The sequence below is a fragment of the Hermetia illucens genome, chromosome 5, assembly GCF_905115235.1.
Source record: "Hermetia illucens chromosome 5, iHerIll2.2.curated.20191125, whole genome shotgun sequence".
NCBI classification, from domain to species: domain Eukaryota; kingdom Metazoa; phylum Arthropoda; class Insecta; order Diptera; family Stratiomyidae; genus Hermetia; species Hermetia illucens.
Genome location: NC_051853.1, coordinates 4,736,491 through 4,757,431, shown reverse-complemented (window position 1 = coordinate 4,757,431; position 20,941 = coordinate 4,736,491). Strand labels below are relative to the sequence as shown.

The 20,941-nt window shown below is 46.3% G+C and overlaps 1 protein-coding gene across 1 annotated transcript; it reads right to left on the bottom strand.

Annotated features, from left to right (window-relative positions):
• Positions 1 to 796: 796 nt before the first annotated feature.
• On the bottom strand, positions 797 to 20,888 carry LOC119656715 (coatomer subunit beta). The gene is made up of 10 exons (XM_038063237.1): positions 20,355 to 20,888; positions 20,063 to 20,296; positions 11,586 to 12,634; positions 11,397 to 11,526; positions 1,907 to 2,432; positions 1,680 to 1,841; positions 1,483 to 1,619; positions 1,271 to 1,407; positions 1,105 to 1,210; positions 797 to 1,014 (listed from the first exon to the last, which is right to left on the bottom strand). Exons 1-10 carry the CDS (start codon positions 20,670 to 20,672, stop codon positions 949 to 951), a joined length of 2,865 nt encoding a protein of 954 aa, XP_037919165.1. The 5' UTR covers positions 20,673 to 20,888; the 3' UTR covers positions 797 to 948.
• Positions 20,889 to 20,941: the final 53 nt, after the last annotated feature.

The window sequence follows — 20,941 nt, the reverse complement described above, 5'->3', positions numbered from 1 at the left end:
CTGCAAGACTTTCTTTTCTTCCAAGCATAGCATTATAGCTAATTAAATTTATCAACTCTGACTAGTCACACAGCATTCATTAGATAATGGGTGACAATTTCCAACTTCCCTCCCACTCCAAGGTTATCAGAATCACCCAAGGACATTTGATTATCACATAGCGAAAGTACCTGCCGACTGAAGAAAGTCGAACAGTTGAACTTCGTACCCACCAATTTCTTATCATGCCTCATTTTGCATCCATAAAAGGAAATTACTGCTCCGGTTAACACCATCCATTGCATGAAACTTGATCACCATCAGATGGTTGCCGCGCGGACTGCTCTCTTAGTTTTATAGGCGGAGAAGTAATTGAGTCACAAAAGCATGATTTTTCGCTTCAACGAGAAAAAACAAGTTTTTGGAATAGTATAAGACATGATTACTCGTCTGTTAATTCTGGCAGATGAAGTTCACACTCAAGTCGTAATGTCTAAGATTATCGCTACTCTTTCAAGTCAAAAATATAAATAAATGTCCTAAGCAGAGTTCATCATTTGGATTTGTTTACAACATCATTATCACTGAATCGAAGCGAAGTTTGGAATCATAAATATTTAGAATGCAAGCGGGGGAAAATAATTACATAATTTTCAAGTGGCCCGTTTCTAAGTCAGACTTTTTTCCAATGTTTATTGCTCCGATAGCTTTCATCGAATGCGGAATCATCAAAGAGTTGTTGACTTTTCACCTCCATGTTTTCCTTCTATTTCATGCTTGATTCCCTATAACTATTTTGGAATAATACACACACTACTTAGCGATTATGTACTTTATTTAATTTTTCTGTAAAATTGTATTCCATAACATGTCTCCGGCTGTATACTCGTATATATGTCGTGTTGTTATACGCCTTACCTCTTCGTAACATTAAACTCAACTAAATTCCGATTCAATACCTCTAAAATGTTAAGCAGCTTGCACTGACTGTTTTTGAGAAGAACTGATTTTATCGCCTAGACTAAGAGCCATACCCTGAAAAATAAATAATTTGGAAAATAGTTGCGGATTAGCGCTTTGTGGACAATGTCTAGCAAGACTTTGAGTGGCAGAAAAAAAACCCACCTGACTTTTGGCACGAATCCGAATATGGCCAGTAACTTTAGCATCTTTATCGTCCATTGGTTTCTCAATACTTAAATTGGCAAGAGCGTTCTCACCGAATATTGATCTGGAATAGATTGTTAATGAAGGGACCATCGACACCCGCCAAAATATCAAGTAAACGCACCTGGCATACATATTGGCAGCCATAAAGCCACACTGGCCGGAAAGAGCCTTCTCTGGGGTGAGGCACTTCATGTTTGTGCACTTCAGTAAATGTTTCAAATATTCATGCAAATCTGTGTAGGTTGTGTTGACTGTGACCTAAATAAGCCAAACCATATAAAAGATATTCGGTTTCTAAATCAGAACTCCTAAACTGCCCGAGTAAACTCTTACCTTATTTTCCCATTCGAAATCTTGCCACATTTGGCGGAACTCGGTATCAGTGCATGTTGCAGGAATGATGTAATCCATGATATCAATGTGAATTGTGTTCAAAACAACGACATTGGATGTGTTAGACGTGTCGTAGACTGCAATAAGTAGATCAATAAGAAACTGACAAACAACTTCGAGAAAAACCATGATAATACCTATGTTTCCGAAGATAACTCCATTCTCTGTAGATGAAACCTTGACAGTGGCTTTGATGTTACAGAAATCGTGTGGAGCCAAAACGACGGGGTGGGGACGTTCAACCAATTTCAGATCGCCTAATGTGGCCAGCTCAAGGATGCAATTTTGCAGCGTGTCGTCTGTTAATTTGCAAATGAAGAGATTCAAGTCAGATACCATCAAAATAAATTTGAATTTCACTTACTCGTTTGGTTAACTATCAAAACATCCAAAACAATATCATATTGATTCACATTCACGTATGCCTCAGCATAGACAGGATCTGAAAAGCCAGTCAACTGCGTAACCTTATTCAGTTTATTATTTGGTGATGCAACTTCCGAGAGATTTGTCGATTTCGTTCCGGCCAGTGCTTGATTGAGACTCGATTCAAACACGTTTTCGCCCAATTGATTATCACGACCCGACGATAGTTGTGAGAACACAACTGGATCATCAGGTTGAACTTTGGCGACGCTTTTTTGTTTTTCCTTTTGAGTCTGCAATTCCTCTTCATGTTGAGCATCCAACATTTTGCCTAAAGCTTCACGGCAACGATGACGGAACACCTCAACCGCTTCCGGAGTCAATTCACTTAGAGTTTTTAAACAAAGGAAGATGCGGTCAATATCGTCGTTAGTTATGGGTTTAGTCGGGAAACCGGATTTACCAAGATGTAGGATAGAGCTCATAACAAGCATAGCCTGACTGCATGTACGATTCTTTTTGCACTGTAAAAAGAAAAACGAAGATAATTTAGATTGGTTTGTTTACATATTTTATGAGCTAGAAACTTTGCTATATTTCAAGGGTAAGGACACAGACTTTGTGCTCTGGAGGACATTATCTTGGGCACAGAAGGGCGGACCAGGGATCAGGGGTGACTTCAAAGCCAGGACACTTAAATGGGGCAAATCTCACCCAGACTTCAGAGGAAAACGAATTCTCGAAATGGCGGCGAGAACAAGACTGGTAGTTTTAAACACCGAATCCACCCCAACGTTCAGACACCCAGGCTGTGAGGGAAGCATTCGCTATGCCTTCACGTCGGAATCACTGGTGTCACAGGTGGCCGGCTCGCGAACTCTGGAAGAAGCGGTTGACAAAAACTCTCGGTGTACGCCACCCAAGCATTCTTTCTGTGTGTGGATCGTCGCGAAGGTGAACATCGGGAGGCTTGTTGAAACTCCTAGAATAGGTGACGTCGCGCTGAAGAGCACTCCTAGGGGTGATGGTACTGCAGCTGACAATGTCGCAAATTCAGTTATGAACGTAACATCGACCAGCCTGCGGAGTTTCCATGCCCAGGTGGACATCGAGACTGCAGAGCTCCGGAAAGGATGTCACAAACTCCGCCGCTTGACGCAACGTCTAAACGACCTGAAGGAGGCATGTACCATAATCACAGACTACAGATCAGCGAAAAGGAGACACCGCAGCACAATAAACAGGCACAAAGCTCGCTGCTGACAGGACTTAGTAGACAAGGTGAATGGGAACCTGCGGAGACTCGGTTACAAACTGGTAACACGAAAAATCGGGACTTTGCGAAAACCCTGTTCACTTAAGGCTGAACAGATGTACCGTATTGTACGAGCACTAGTTCCTGCGCACCTCGCACGGGATGATGACGGTAGTGTTGAGAGCGCCGAGGACTACCCACTTTTCTCTATACAAGAGCTGGAAAAGGCAGTCCTCCTTATGAAAAACAAGAAGGCGCCAAGACCCCATGGTATCCAAGCAGAGATACACAAAATGGTGCCGCCAAATTGGCTAGACCTACTGTTAAGATTAATCTTAACTAGCTTAAGTACTTGGCTTTTAAGAAACAAAATAAATAGAATAAATTCGAACCATGAGAGTTTTTTTGCCCCAACGATTTGGAGGCTTTGACATCAGGTCATTTTTTGGTCTACTGTCCGTTAAATGCTCTACCAGAAGTGGACAGAAGTCAGCGTGAACTATATGAACGATGGCAGCAGATAAAGGCGTTGCATCAGGTATTCTAGAAGAGGTGGACTCGGGAATACTTGCACTACTTACAAACCCGGGCCAGATGGAAGAAGGAGACTTTCAACGTGAAGCTCGGACAACTAGTTCTTATTAAGGAGAGAGAAACACCGCCACCGAAATTGCCATTGGCTTGTATTAGCGCCGTTCATCCCAGGAGCGATAGAAAAATACAAGCATTTACCGTTCGCTACCATGGTTCACTAGTGAAGTAAGTTAGCATAGTGAATCTATGCTCACTGCTACTGGAATTACCAGCGGAGCCACTAAAAAAGGAAACCGCGATGAGATATCCTACTGAGGAAAGCGAAAATAACACATCGTTCAATAAGTCCCGGGACTAGCGTAGAAATGGCGCTAATAATGACATTTATATACCAAGGTTCAGAAGTACCAACCGCCAGGTAAGATGTGTCAAAATTTGATGTAATTCGAAACATAACCAAGAAAGCTATCATGGTTAAAGTGAAGCTACCTTTGCAATCGTGAAAAAATAGACCAAAACGAGTTTCGTGTGTTGATAAAACATTGTTTTCTAATGGGGAAAAAACACTGTTCAAGCTCAGCAATGGCTTGAAAAACGTTATCTGGACTCTACTCCGTCGAAAACAACCATTTGTCGGTGGTATGCTGATTTGAGACGCGGTCGTGCTGATACAAATGATGCGGAACGTTCGGGTCGGCCAAACGAGGGAGTAACTCCCGAAAACACCAAGCAAGTATTGAAAATCGTGATGGGTGACCGCAAAATGAAAGTGCGCAAGATAGCTAAGATGGTGAACATATCAACTGGTAGTGCATTTACTATTTTGCACCAAAAATTGGATATGAAAAAGGTTTTTTTTCAAATGGCTGCCGCGTTTGCTCACAATGGAACAAAAGCAACAACGCATCAATGATTCGGAGAGGTGTTTGGCACTGTTTACTCGCAATAAACAGGATTTTTTGCGTCGATATGTGACAGTGGACGAAACATGGATTCACCATTTCACTCCGGAGTCAAGTCGGCAGTCAGCTGAATGGTGTACGACCGGTAAAAGCCGCTCGAAGCGTCCAAAAACACAACAGTCGGCCGGCAAATTGATGGCGTCCGTATTTTGGGATGCGAATGGTATAATTTTCATTGACTACCTCGAAAAAGGAAAAACCATCAATAGCGACTACTACATAGTGTTATTGGATCGTTTGAAGGCCGAAATAGCGAAAAAACGCCCACACATGAAGAAAAAGAAAGTCATCTTTCATCAAGACAACGCACCGTGCCACAAGTCAATCAAAACGATGACCAAATTCAACGAATTAGGCTTCCAACTGCTTCCTCATCCTCCGTACTCGCCGGATCTGGCCCCCAGCGACTGCTGGCTCTTTGCGGATCTCAAAAAGATGCTCCAGGGAAAAAGATTTGGCTCAAATGAGGAGGTGATCGCTGCTACTGAGGCTCATTTTGAGTCAAAAGACAAATCGTTCTACAAACATGGCATTGAAAAGTTAGAGAAGCGTTGGAATGATTGTATAACCCTTGAAGGAGATTATGTTGATGAATAATAAAGAATTTTGCCGATGAAATGTTGTTTTCATAGTTAGTCCCGGGACTTATTGAACGATGTGTTACTTTAAGTAGGAAGCCAGTATCAGCAACAAGAAAGTATCCAAAAATCCCGCCGGCCCCAAACCCTGCTGGGCCAAAACAAACCACTAAACCTGAAAGCACGGTCATGAATAAACCTCCTAAAAAAACCACGAGCGGCAGCATGTACTTGGGCACGTTCATTGCTAAACATCGCAATCTTGTTCCTATCATTTGGAACACTATTTGCACAAAACATTTCGGCAGACGAATACGAAATTTGGAAGCCTGAAGTTGGGTACCATATTGAGAAATTAGGACGGGCCCGACTTATTCAAGGAGAGTTACGGATCGAGGTGCATCTCTCCGTTCACGATGTGATCAAGGATCGCCGGAATTTGAATGATGTCCTAAGTCAGTCACAGACGATGTGCAGAGAAGCTTCGAGAATACGTTACTTACTGATAACGTACTGATAAAACATCTAGATTTCAAATGCAAGGATGTCACCCGCAAGATCGATGAGTTGCTTGACCTCCCAGCGGCGAAAGGGAAAAAAGTGGTCTATTAGGACGTGCTATATCGATCGGCGAGTCGATAATCCAGTCAAAACCAACGGTAATGTACCTTGGGCTGACTCTTGACTCAATGGTGAGTTTTTTCGAGCAACTAAAAGCAGCAGTGGACAAGGCTACAACTGGGGATTTGGCCTTAAGTCGGTTAATGGCAAATATTGGAGGTCCTACATCTAGCAGGCAACGTCTCCTGATGAGTTCATCTTAGTCTGTTCTACTCTACGGCGCAGAGGTATGAGCTGACGCTCTTGGCAAGGAGGTATATCGTAAGCGTCTTACTCAATTACAGAGACGGGGAGCTTTGCCGGTGGCATTTGTCTACCGCACTGTCTCTGAACCGGCCATCATAGGGATCGCGGGAGTGATCCCCGTTACCTTTCTTGCTATAGAGCCTAAAGCCATATACAAACGCGAGGGAGAAGAATCAAAAAAGATGATTGCTCGTGGAGAACGGAAAAGTACACTATATGAATAGCAACTCCCTTAACATTGACGCGCGGCTCATTAGCAACTTAGAAGCGGAAACATGGTGAGACTGACTGTTTCCTTACCCAACTCCTAAGTAAGAATGGAAGTTTTCAGTCTTACCTGCATAAGATTGGAAAGGCACGATAGTCCGATTGTGTGTGCTGCAATGAAGTTCTGAACGACGCCAATCACATGTATAGGGTTGGATGAGATTCGTCAACAGCTCCATTTAAATAGAGGGAATGTCTCTCCAGACAGCATTGTCGAGAAATTACTGAGGAGCGTCGACAGGTACATTGGAGTTCTTCTCGTTGCAAAGAAGATAGAGCTCTATCAGTGGAGAGGCTGGAAGGCAGAGGGTTCTTCGAACCAACAGTTCCCTTCCTCCTCTTCCCTCTTGTTGGTATAAGAAATTCCCTGACTTGAAGGCAAGGCGGGGAAGCTTGGGGTCTAGCCCGAAGTAATGTTACAAACAGTTCCAGGCTAGCTCCCTGACAATGGGGAGGTGTTTAGTTGATAGTCCAGCAGCCTACTGTTGCAGAAGTCCAACAACTATCCTACCCCGCCCCCCCCCTCCCTAAAAAGGATAAGAAATAATACTTTGAGAAATCAACGGCATCATGTTCCCCATATTAAATACACACGCTCCTGCGTACTCGACAAACTTCTTTATATTGTTACTACTTCACATTCTTCACTTGATCATGTCAAACTTGCTCGCTACTATCCCAAAAACTTGATGATTACTTACCTTGTCATGAGAAACTATAAGTGACACTTGAAGCTATGCGGGAATCAAAACCCCAACCCAAGACGTGACTACCGTGCTGAGAGCGGACTGGTTAATGATAGGTCAAAATGTGGCCGTAAACGTTGTACTTCGTTTTCACCAGCGGTGTCTCAGCAAAAACAGGCTCTGCTCAGGTCAATTTGCTTTCCCCAGTAACACAAACGCCATTGCCAATTATGCAAAATCCAAAAACAGAAAATAAAAATTAAATTTTGATTGTGGCGATTCAACCCTGAACAATGCGGCAACCCTGAGCGCATCCATCCAGATCCTGCGTCTAAACTCAGAATCTCGGTTAATTGGAGACCAACCCAACTGGGACCCATTCTTTAACGAAGAATCCTAAACAGACCCCTTCTGTTAGCGCTCCTTACCCCAAACCCTAACTGGCGGTACATGCTGAAGCTAAAGTCTTACCCACAGATAAGCATTTGTGTTCGAATAAAAAGCAGTCTCCGGTCAAACGGCCTTCTGCTAAAACAATGCCTCCGGACAAACCACGATCCACGGGTTGTACCAAAGCTAAGGAAAAGGAACTTCCAGGGCTTCTGTATGAAAGAGTAAACCGAAGCGGCAGCGGTCCTCTTATGATACCAGTTCCTAACCACAGGTCAGCAAATAGAGCTCGCTCGGCAACTGCTAAGTTTTCGTTTGCAGCCAAGCCGATGAATGAATGGAAACTCCTAGTTGTAAGGACTGGATTTCCCGCAAGACACGAGTGATTGGCTCAAACAGTACTGGTCCTTCGTCAACGATGTATAGAAGAGTGCGCGACTAACCTTGAAGAAGATCTCTGAGCTACCATTGTTTAAAAAAGCGAGGAGCGTATTAGTCCTGAATTCCTGGTTTCCAGAATAACCTTAACGCCTCCAATTAGAGGCTGCTATACACCAAATCGATAGGGAAAGCCGACAATTTCCTAGCATAAGAGAAGCTTTCGAAGAAAGCTATCCGCTTAATACGCTAAACTGATTTGGCAGAACAGAGAAGAACGATAAGGATGTGGCGCGGCAGGATTCGCAGCATTCGAAATTTATTTCGAATGTTGCGAATGCGAACAAATAGATGGCGCGGAACTTTCCACTTTGTAGAGCTTGCCACGGGAGTGGAGGACTAGCGAGGAAAGTGTGCCATGAGTTAGGGGGCAGAAAGAAACACATGAAGGGAGATCGTTCTCTTCTGCCTCTAACGTTTGGATAGTCGGTTATCACGCGATGCAGTTTTTAATTAATTTAAACTCATTCATTAAAATTAATAAAGTTTTAGTTTGTGCATAGAGAGTATAGACAAGATTAAATAATTCTGATCAAGTATTTATGGGTGTTTTCGTATCCGTTATTTTGGGCAATTTCAAAGCCAGCAATCTGCGCTCAATACAAAGTTAACTAAAGTCAATACAAAGTTAGTTAAATTGGTGACCCCGAAGAGCACCGCAGCGCCAGACATCAGCACCGCAGCCCCAGACGCCAGCACCGCAGCGCCAGACGTCAGCATCACTGCCGCAGCCACCATCGTTGCCGCAGCCGCAGCCACCAGAGACGCCGGCGCAGCCACGCTCGCCGTCTCCAGCATCGACGCCGCCGCTGCCTTCACCATCAACACCGCAGCCGTTGCCGCCAGCGCCGCCGCAGCCGTCGTCACCATCACCGCCGCAGCAGCGAATCATTGTTGTAATTTGTTTTAATTGAATTTTAATTTGTTTTAGTTGAATTTATTTATTAAAAAAAATCAATAAATAATATACCCGCTGCAAGAGACGGCGTTCAGGCGTTTTAGGTGCGGATCATCGTTGGTTGTCCGCTCTCTGGGCGAAGTTCTGGGAAGTGGTTTCGGTCTGCGCTTAAAAGCGTCCGGTTCGGCGGTGATTTCTTTGTGCGTGCGTGAATTTGTGGGTTCGGCCTGCCGTGTAGTTAAAACAGTTTCACTGCGTTTTCGTTTTAACACTCGCGTCGAAAAGAAGTTTCCTTTTTATTAGTCAAGATGTCGATCGACAACAAAGATGCGGCAGGTCCATCGGACCCACAAGTGACCGCCTTCGCCGTGCGTGTTCCTCCATTTTGGCGGCGGAACCCGGAGCTGTGGTTCATACATTTGGAAGCGCAGTTCCAAATGTCCGGAATCACATCGGACGCGACCCGCTTCAACTATGCGGTGGTCGGCCTGGATGAAGAGTCAATTCTTCTGGTGTCCGATGTAGTGAAGTCGACATCATACACGCAGCTCAAGAGCGAGTTGATCAGGCGCCCGTCGGCAAAATTAGACCACTTGCTGGCGGGTTTAACGTTGGGTGATCGAACTCCCAGCCAATTGCTTCGCGAAATGAGGCAATTGGGTGGGAGCAAGATCGGCGATGACCTGATCAAGTCGCTCTGGCTGTGACGGCTCCCGGTGGGCACCCTGGCGATCCTCGCTTGCGTCTCCGGTTCCTTGGAGGAACTGGCAGCGACGGCCGACCAGGTGCAGGAGGTGTACGTACGCCCAACCATGGCGGCCGTTCAACCACCGCCGGATGAGGTGAGCGACTTGAGGCGCGAGATAGCCGCTTTAACAGCCAGTGTGGCCGAGATGCGGGCGACGTTAGACGCTCAGCGTTCGGGCGCCAGATCGCGAGCTCGCTCACGGTCTGCCACTCGAAAAGGGCGTTCGGGTAGCAGGTCGTCAAGACAGCCTACGGACAAAGGTATTTGCTGGTACCACCGCAGATTCGGGGAAAAAGCGACAAGATGTACGCTACCATGTAGATTCGCGCCTACCGCAAAAAACTAGGTCCGCGGGGAGTCTTGGCGATGGCCACCCAGAACGCAGCGCCACGTCGCCTAACTATTTTCGACCCCCTCAGCAGGCGCGACTACCTCATCGATACTGGTGCAGAGGTTTCGGTTCTTCCCGTACCTCGGCAACATCAACTTTTCTCACAACCGCTCAAACTGGCAGCAGCAAATTCCTCCCGCATAAACATATACGGGTATAGGCAAGTGGACATGAGTCTTGGCTTGCGTAGGACGTTTTCGTGGCGTTTCATCCTGGCGGATGTCAGCTTCCCCATACTAGGCGCAGACTTCCTGTGTCACTATGGATTGCTGGTAGACTTGCAAAACAAGTCTCTTATAGACCCCACGACCAACCTTAATTCGTCGGGACAAATGGTATCTCACCCAGGCAATAATCTTTCCGTTCTTTTAGGAGACATTACCGACTCTCGTGTTCGGGCACTTCTCCAAAAGTTCAGCCAGATTACTACCGAGTGTAGTCTCTCCAAACCAGTGAAGCACAATGTGCAGCATCACATTATCACTACTGGTTCCCCGATCTTCTCGAAGGTGCGTCCTCTACCATCCCAGAAACTGGCTATTGCACGGAAAGAGTTTGAACAACTCGTTCAGCAGGGTATCTGCAAGCCCTCAAACAGCTGTTGGTCTTCCCCACTGGATATGGTCCCTAAGGCAAACGGCGAATGGCGCCCATGTGGGGATTACAGAAGGCTAAATGCACAGACTGTTCCTGACCGATATCCAATTCCACTCATCCACGACTTTGCGCATCACCTCGCGAATTGCCACATCTTTTCGACCTTGGACTTAACCAAGGCTTATCATCAAATCCCAGTAACTCCTGAAGACATTCTAAAGACGGCAATATGTACACCCTTTGGACTCTTCGAGTTCACCCGAATGATTCAGCCATTGGCCGTTGGAATTGGTAGATAGAGACTCACAAGGCTCAAAAGAAGAGCGTAAGTTCGGCTAAACGATCATCATGAGGCGCCATGGAAGTTAAAGCGGACCCTTGCGAATAGCATGCAAAGTAGTATCACTGGAGCAAATTAAATGACCATTTACCCAGCCGGATGGGACCATTCCTGTTCTAGTAATGGAGGGGAGACGCCCCTGAACTTCGTATGCAGCTACCCGAACCCCTCAGACGAAGATACATCGCTAAGATACTCTTCAACGAAAGATCTACGCACTCCATGCCTCTGGTGTATGCTCTCAGATTCGCAAAAACCTGCGAACACCACAGGCGAGAGGCCATTAAATAGGCCAGGGATAGTACAATGGATCTAATAGAAGGCGTGAGTGTTTGCAGCTGAGAGGATGATTATATGAAAGAGCAAAGGATGGAAAGAATGATTTTCCGACTAGGCTTCTTGCATACCTTCCCCATTAACACTTCTGGAAAGTTTATATATCAAACAGTTCAGCTTTATCACTTAAGGATACAGCAAAAAATAAATTGATTTGAAAATGAATGCATTTTTTTAAATGAATACAGGCCTATCACTTACCGTGTCACTTTCCAACTCCATATACCGTAGAGCAAGCTTAGTAAGAGTTGCAGCAAGAGATGCCCCAATAAAGAACTCCCCATCCATTAAATACTGCCGCAACGGTGGTCGCTTCTCCTTTTTAGCAACCCTGTAAAGAAAGAAAAATTCAATCAATCTAATCAACCCTAAACACAATTCCAAACTTACGTTGCAACACTGAAAGCACTTTGTGTTGCATAAGTTCCATCTGACGTGACTTTATTCGGTGCAGCATTATCCTTTACAGCGCCCGTTGCCTGTTGGTCTTCTTCAGACTGTTCACCGAGTAGACGTTTTTGTTCTGCTTCTACCATTGGAATTTCACCCAATGTTTGATTGATTACTTCTAATACTTCCAAAATTTGATCGGCACTATCAACATATTCGCCAAGAATCCAAACTGCGGCACGATGAACCTTGGATGATTTGATAGCCGGAAAAGCTTCGACCAATTTCTCGACAATTAAATTGCGAAGAGACGGGAATTTTTGAATGGCTTCACGAATAAAGATCAGAACGTCAGTGGCAGCCAGTTCGTTGTTGTCAGACAAGAATTCTACTAGAACAGGAATAACTGTGGCGGCCACATCGGGGAATTTAATGGAGCAGCTATGCAAAGTGCGAACGAGTAGTTGGCGATATTTTCCAGTGTCTTCGTGCTCAACGTTGTGTGTTTTTGAAACTTCCTTTTTAAGAACTAGCACCATTTCCTCGATATTCCTTGACGACACAAGATCCATTGCTAAAGCTAGAGTTTTGCGACGGACTTCAATGTCGGGAGCGGCAAGAACCCGTAGAATATCCATAACAAGATCCTGCATTACCCGTTCCATGTTCTCATTTTCTTTCATAGCAATTAGACGATCCAATACAATCAACTTGACATTGTTGTCGCTCTCCTTCACGATTAATTCGATATAGCAACCTGCCGCGGCTTTGATGGCTGTTGGGGCTGAAGAAAGGGTAATCAACGTCCCAGCAGCTTCATATCGGACAGCGTTTGACGAAGAGTTCAAAAGATTATAAATGCAACGGATGAAGCGAGAACGTTCTGAAGGGTTGGCGTGGCACACTTTGTAGATAAGCTCGACGATCACAAGTTGAAGAATGTCACCGAAATTATTGACTTGATCGAGACACGATGCCAAGTAGTTAAGAGCACGCTCTTGGTCGGCATGGAGAAGCATGAGGAATGCATTGCGTTTACATGACATGTCCTGTTGAAAATGGAAATGTTGGATTATTAATACGTCTTCAGAAAGGGAAGGGGCCGACATGAACAAACAAAAATTGAATTAAAATACTAAACCAACGAAGAATTTATTGAAAGAGATGATCGAAGAGAAGAAAATTTACGGTAGGCTTCGACTTCGATGTTCAGACTGACCTTGGCAAGTGAAATCTCGTTAGCGTGAATTACATGACCATACCATCGGAGACGCCTTTCTAGCAATTTTCTCACGACCAATGCAACCCCATATCAATTGCGAATATCCTCATTTCGGATGTGATCAAGGCATACTACGCCACTAATCCAACATAAGATCATCGCAAGACACCACTCATTGTTTTTTAAAATCGGCCAACACTCAGAACCATAGAGGGCGACAGGGCGGACAATATTGCGGTAAATTTTAAATTTGAGCTGTTTAAATCACTAAGTTCTGGGCAGGCCATTGGCAGTGATAGTGCTGATTTCATGCAAATCGGTCAACTGAAATTCAGTTTTATTTAGATTCTATCTGAGACCGTGTTGCATGAGGCGATAGTCCCAGTTTTTGACAAGTTGCTCGAGACAATTTTTTCTATGAGACGCTAGGAAAAATCATCTGCATAAAGTAGTGGCGCTGGACTTTGGATGATTCGTTTGATAGTGTTATGCACACTATGCCAAGAACAAAGCATGGTGAGAGGGCGCTTTCTTGATGAACACTGGCAGAGACACGAAGCAGTTTTGATACACCTGCCACACTTCGAACTTTACTTTTCGGATCATGGTAGAGTAAATTAAATCAGCGCACGAGGTCTTCTAGCATTAGATGAGTTCGTGTAGCATACGGTCAGACGCTTTCTCTAGATCCAGAAATGCAATGTAGAGAGAGCGATGCTCCTCACGGTATTTCTTCATGAGTAACAACAGCAGCGTGTATTGCGTCAGATGTCCCGCAGCTCTTGACAAACCCTATTTGATTCACAATTATTTGCACAATGTCGTGGATACGGTTCTCAAGAATGCGATCAAAACGGATCGGACGGCAATTTGAACATTTTGCTGGAAATATTTTCGCCATCTATTTGTCGGGGCTCGTCAGTGTGTTCGTTGGTGTCGGCTTTTGACAGGTCGATATAGACGTCTCTCACATTACTGTAGGAGATGCCTAACCGATAAGTAGCGTCACTACCCAATATCGCCAGCCGTGGAAGAGCTTCTGTACGAAGGTAGATCGGCTATTGAAAATGGGGGTCGTCGAGAAGTCATAAAGCACTTGAGCTTTTCTGGTGCCGTTTGTCATGAAACCAGGCAAGGTGAGGATGTACCTCGACACCCGTAAAATCAATCTCTACACAGTAAAAAGTGATTATCGCATGCTGCTCATTAATGTGATGTTGAGTCGGTGGCGTAAGGCTCAATATACTTCCGATATTGACCTTAAGGACGCTTTCTTACAGATACCCCTCAATGAGACGTCAAATGATAAGACCCCCTTCGTCATCCCAGGTAGACCCCTGTACCAGTTTCGCACAACGGACAAGGTAATTTCAGCCCGTCTGAGGCATCAAGTATTGGTCTACCTGGATGATTTGTTGGTCGTGTTTGAGATGTTCGAGCACCACATCTTCATCCTTCAACCAGTTGCTACTTATCTGAAGAAAGAAACTGGATTCCATCGGACGATGACAATCCACTTCTTCCGCAAATCTCCTTTAGGGACAGCTTTCTGCAGGTTGTTTGTAGAATTATTTGTGCAGCAAGGCAGGAAACAATATTTTATTGTCCTCTCTGATATTTCACGCAGGAAATTAATTATGACAATTTTATATTTTTATGAATAACTCGGGAGATGCTCTCCAAGAAGCTTCAAGTTGGGAAATTTGGATATGGCTCAACAAGTAAAGTCATATGTGGGCAGTTGTACTACGTGTAAAACCTCGAAGGCGCGCAATCAAACGCTTAGCTCCGCAATAGGCCATTTCAGAAGCTGTTCATCGACCTCATTGGTCCGTATTCATGAAGTCCGGAAACTTCGGAGCTATCGTCGTGCTTGATCACTTCATAAAATTTGTTTTCGTGGCTAAAGTGGTGTTCCGATCCCGTTAATCGCGTGATGAAGCAAAGAGACATTAAACACGTGTTCTTTCTGTATTCTTCACAGACAAATGCCTCCGAACGCTGCCATCCGAGCTTACGTCTCTCCTGATCAGCGCGACTGGGACCGAAAGATACCTGACATCTGCTGCGCGCTGAGATCGTCCGTTCACGGGACACACCACACTATTTGAATTTCGGTCAGATAAAATGATCACTTATGGAGGCTCCTACTCTCTGTTGCGCCAATTGAAGCTCCTTCAGGATCCTTCTTCTGTCATATCTGGTGATGGGAGAATGGAGCTCCAAAATCAGGAGGTACAAGAGAAGCTGCGATTTGGCCCAGCAGAAAACAACTGGCCACCACAACTTGAGCGCAGGAGCATCTACCTTTAGGGGTGGGTGACAGGGTGTTCCGGAGAAACTTCCGGCAATGTGATTTCAACAATCTGGATCTAAGGATCCTGTCCAGTGTGGTGAAGAAGCGGCTGGGCGTTGGATGTTGGAGTGTTCCATGGAAAAGACATAAAGGCGGGGCTCCCGAGTCCTCAGGACACTCCAGGCCGCCTTTAGCGCCGGCAAAGTATCTGTCATTTGTTACATCGATGGATTTTTTTAACCCGCAATCGAAGTTTGAAAATTCAAATTTAAAATTTCGAATTTGAGATTTCGAACTTCGACTATGGCAGAAGAATTTTAATTCTTTGGCAACGCTACACTGCTTTACGCGCAAATTGCCGTGAGATTTTTCTGACTGACTGACAGGGAGATAATATTTGTGAATCAAGAACTCCGGCCTTCATGTCGCCAAACTGCTAGCATTCGGGTTAGCTCCAGTACGTACCGTCCGGTTCTATATATTAGTCAGTCGATGTTTTGATAAACGACTTTTGTATTTCTCCTGAAGTTTTTCGTTTTCCACTGATTAAAAGCCCCAAAACATAGATGCACAAGATAGCACAAATTTAGGGAAGAGTTTCACGAAAATTACAACTCCCTAGACTTGCGGTTTCGTCCAGGACAGAGGCAGTGAAGCCCATGGTGTTTTACGTAGGCACCTGTCGTGAGGCTTAATCCTAGGATCCTCTTAAGACACGGATTGATTTTGTGACCACAATCAGAGCCCCGCTGAGACAAACAACAACAACAAGTGCATGGCTTAGCATTCATACTGGTGGATGCAAGAATTACTTAAATCTCTACCGAACTATGGAGTACGGCACCCGTGTTGATACGCAACACCACGTTGAGGCCCGAAGGTCTCTTCTCGCTTGAGCATAACCACAACCACCATGAAACTCCCACTAGGGGGGCCAACCGCAAATAACCGAGCTATCCCCACATACAACAGGAGTTCACCCGAAGTATGTGAGTCCAGGGGCTTTCCCGGTTCCCATGGTACCAGTATACCCCTGGTAAGGTTTCGTGACCAATTTGCCACTTCAGATGAGTCCTCGTGCAGACTAGGGTCTGATCGCCCTGATTAGGCCTTTGGAGCATTCACCTACTGAATCACGGCCGGCAAACCAAAGTGATTACAGCGTCTCCCGGTGCCACCACTATGGAGGTTCTCCTCGGCCACTTGGTTTTGGTTTGGCCGATAGGGTTGCCGCCCCATCTTCCTCGCCGCCACCTCTGAGCACCCCAGGACAGAGGCAACTAATCAGACGCTGCCTCACCTCTGCCCTGGGAGCAGCGTGGCCGAAGTGACTACAAGGTTGTATTTGCTCGCTTAAGGGCTCGCCAAACAGTATTGTCTACGTCGGACTGCGAACACGTTTATCTTGAAAAAAAATCCACAGCGGTGTACATTCAATTCAAGCCTAAGGTGAGGCAGTAGTTTAAGTAGTTTTAAACACCGGATCCACGCCAACGTTTCGACGCCCAGATTGTGAAGGGAGCATTCCTGACATCACTTTTGCGTCGGAATCTCTGGCATCATCGGTGGACGGGTGGCGAGTCCTAGAAGACTTCTCGGCAAGTGATCATCAGTACATTGCGTTCGAGGTGTTTGACGCTACTTGCCGGCGAGCACCAACACGTTCCCCCTGCGTGTGGAATGCCGCGAGGGTGAACATCGGAAAGTTCGTCGAAGCTCTTGGAGCAGGTAGGCCCGCGCCGGGGGGCACTCCGGGGGGTGGTAGTGTCGCAGCTGACACCGTCGTAAATTCAGTGATGAATCTGATAACGACGACGTGTGGGGTTTCTATGCCCCGGAGAGGCCCCAGGTGCGACAAGCCTTCTATGTACTGGTGGAGGGCGGAAATTGCCGACCTACGGAAGGAGTGTCATAAGCTCCGCCGTTTGACACAACGTTTGTACGCCAACGAGGAGGCATGTGCCATAAAGGCACAATATAGATCAGCAAAAAGGAGACTCCGCAGCGCTATAAATAAAAGCAAAGCTCGCGGCTGGCAGAATCTTGTTAATGAGGTGAACGAGGACCCGTGGGGACTTGGCTATAATCTTGTCACTCGGAAAATCGGGGCTCTGCGGAAGCCCTGCATACTGAGCACCGACCAGGTGGACCACATTGTGCGGGCATTGTTCCCCATACACCCTGTACGGGTTGATGTAAATAGCGCGGAAAGCGTCGTGGATTGCCCCCTTTTCACAATGAGAGAGCTCGAAGAAGCGGTTCTCACTATGAAAAACAGGAAGGCGCCAGGTCCTCATGGCATCCCGGCGGAAGTTTACAAACTGGTGTTCCGCCAACGGCCAGAATTGCTGCTTGAAGTGTTCAACGCATGCTTGAAGGAGGGCATTTTTCCTTGTCGCTGGAAAGTGGCCAGACTCGCGTTGATCAGTAAGGGTAAAGGAGACCTGGAGCTCCCGTCTGCATACCGACCGCTGTGTATGCTTGACACGGCCATCAGGGGTAGACTCGCTAAAGCGATCCGTGCTGCCGGGTACTTATCCGCAAGGCAGTTTGAGTTTAGAACAGGGAAATCTACAGTGGATGCTGTTATGGAGGTCGTAAATGCTAGGCACAGATATGCTAGGCACACTAAAGAACTCCTTTCACGTGCCAAGCTATCGCTTGCGGATATTGAGGAATTATCTGAAAGACCGCTCCCTGCTCTATTTTTTTTTTTTTTTTGAGGTCTGGGCACACCAGCGTGTGGGATTTTTACCCACATCTCTCCCTCTCAGCCTTCTTCGTCTGTAATAAGGGAGAGATTGGCTTCCCATGGTATATATTCGCCATCTCATCTGCCAAGATGTCAATCGGCATCATTCCAGAGATGACGAATGCTGCATCATCTGAGACAGTCCTGAAGACAGAGCATACCCTCAGAGCTGTCCTCCTGTAGACTGCGTTCAGTTTGCTAGTGTTAACTGACATCCGCAACGCCTCGCTCCAAACTGGGGTCGCATAGAGCATGATTGAGGTCACCACCCTGGCTATAAGCAACCTAGAGGTATGCCGTGGCCCTCCCACGTTCGGCATCATCCTGGCCAGGGCCATACTAGCTTTGGATGATTTATCACAAACATACTGTACGTGTTGCTTATAGCTGAGCTTCCTGTCTATCACCACCCCCAAGTATTTGATGGCCGGCTTGGAAGTGATGATATGATTCCCGACTCTAACACAGGCATAATTTCTCTTCCGGCGCTTCGTGATGAGGACCGCTTCCGTTTTTTCCTCCGCAAGCGTCAGACCAGAGCTCTCTAACCAGCATTTGACAGCACTGATTGCATTGCTTGAGTATAACTCCGCATCTTCGAGATGCTTTGCGACAACAACCAGTGCAATGTCGTCAGCGTAACCCACCACTGTGGCTTCCTCCGGAAGGAGAAGATTAAGTACATCGTTGTACATGATGTTCCACAGTAGTGGGCCCAATACGGAGCCCTGCGGGACACCCGCGGAAACAACGTACTCCTGCGGTCCGTCATCAGTGTCGTACCAGAGCCTCCTTTCAGTTAAATAACTATCGACAATTGCGGCGAGATAGGCGAGATAGGGAATACCAACCTTCGCTAGGGATTTGCGTATTAGATTCCAATTGGCCGAATTGAATGCATTTTTCACGTCCAGGGTTACTACCACGCAATATTTGCTGGTACTACCCTTTGCGTAACCAGTAACCAAGGGGCCGGACTTCTGGAACGCTTCCTACGATAGTCTGCTGAGACTCGATATGCCCGAAGAGTCGCGCCTGGTCGGTTATCCAGACGACGTTGCGGCACTTGTTGCCGGACGCACTGTTGAACAGGCGCAAAGCAGACTTGGCATATTGATGCGACGGGTAAGCGGATGGATGACTGCTCACGGTTTCAACCTTGCGCTGGAAAAAACCGAAGTAGTCATCCTGACCAGAAGGAGAATCCCGACCTTGCGTCCCATATCGAACGGCGAGTTGACTATAGAGTCAAAACCAGCGGTTAAATACCTTGGTTTAATGCTCGACTCGAAGATGAGCTTCTTCGAGCAAATCATAGCAGCAGCGGACAGGGCTGCAGCTGGAGTCGCGGCCTTGAGTCGGCTAATGGCGAATGTCGGGGGCCCTATATCAACTAGGAGACGCCTCCTCATGGGAACAACGCAGTCCGTCCTTCTCTATGGTGCGGAGTTATGGGCTGATGCCCTTGACAAGGAGGTGCATCGTAAATGCCTGCACAGGACTGGGAAGGCGCGATCTCCTGATTGTGTGTTCTGCAATAGAGAGGTGGGACGGCCTCCGCCAGCAGCTTTATGCAGACGCAGGGGAGCTCTCTCCAGACAACATTGTCAGAGAGATGCTGAAGAGCGCTGGCAGCTGGAATCGTATTGCGCATTATGTTCGGGCTCTTCTTACTACGAAGAAGATTGAACTCGACCGGCAGAGGGTTCGAACGGTAAGGGGTTCCCTGAACTAACAACAACTCCCTTCCTCCCCTCTCCTCCCGTTGGTGAAAGGAATTCCCTGACTTGTAGGCTCCCAAAGCCGGGAGAGCGAGAGGGCTAGCCCGAGGTAATGTGCCAACTGGTTCCAGGCGTGTTGTCTGATGACAGGGAGGTGTTTAGTTGGTAGTCCGTCAGCGTTCTGTTGCGGGAGTTCAACATTCTGTGCGTAAACGCATTCACCTGCCCTACTCCCAAAAAAAAGATGAGGCAGTATCTGATGAGTTGCCTCTGCCCTGGACGAAACCGCGAGTCTAATTTTGCAACTTGTGTGCTTGCCCAAAATCGAGGAGTTCGTGGACCACAGCCGCGTTAGTGGTTCGGTACGCTCTCCAGTGGATGGCGGAGTTAGGCCCCTCAATTCCTAAACAAAATGCAGCTTCCTCTTTATTACATATAAATCTCTAAAGGGATAGTCGCTCGAATCTATCCATAAAAAACATTTACCTGTTGAGTGTCCAAAAAGTTTGCAATCAGTTCAGGTCCATCAGGAACCAACCATTCGAAATTTTTGTAGATGGTGAAGATTGCCAAGACCGCATTCCGTCGAACATATGAGTGTCGATGGTCCAGACAAGCTCGAATCGCAGGCATCAGAGGTTCCAACAGTTCTGGTTCCTTCAACTTGCATAGGAACCTCAACGTGGAGCCGCGAAGGAACTCGTTCGGATGTTGGAGATCCTGCACAGAAAACAAACTCAACTTCTTGCTCCGCCCATTGAATGTCAAACAATCAAACCTTTCTGTATGCATCACAAACAAGGATCATCTCCTGCAATAGTTTCCCATCGGACGACGTCTTGGGTACGATTTCCCAGAAAATCAAAAGCAACTTCTTGACCGTGTGATTTTGCAGCGGCAACACGAACCGGATGATGGTCATGAGTAGACCGGGAAGCCGTTCGCCATTCAACATCAATTGAATCACTTTTTTCAGCGTTTCGATTTTCAGATTGACATCGCCCTTCTCCAGGTCCTGCTTCAGTTGCATTTCGTTAAATTGTTCAGTTTCCGCACTGTTGATGATGGTATAGCAAGGGCCCTCCGCCAGCGACATGTTTGCTTGTTTTCTTTTGGAATTTCGCGAGAATGAATTCGAGGCGACTTGAACGCGGCACAAGATACGTTTGATTTTCCTTTGACGCGGTCGGATTTCCTTTGCACAAGGAGTTTATCGCCGAATTTCACCGTTTTCTAGACAGTGGACCGGACCAATTATATTTGTCGATTGACGTGTCAGTTTTTAGTTGTCAACTTGATAAAGGAGGTTTCGCGGCGGAGTTTCCAATAAGATTAGGTGCCACTTGCCACGCTATTGTGAACACT

Excerpts from the sequence above, each read along its gene's own strand:
- LOC119656715 (XM_038063237.1), bottom strand. The coding sequence starts at position 20,672 with ATGTCGCTGGCGGAGGGCCCTTGCTATACCATCATCAACAGTGCGGAA. Across the intron at positions 20,297-20,354 it reads TTTGTGATGCATACAGAAAG|GATCTCCAACATCCGAACGA; the intron begins GTTTGATTGTTT and ends TTTTCTGTGCAG. Across the intron at positions 1,620-1,679 it reads AGTTATCTTCGGAAACATAG|TCTACGACACGTCTAACACA; the intron begins GTATTATCATGG and ends TACTTATTGCAG.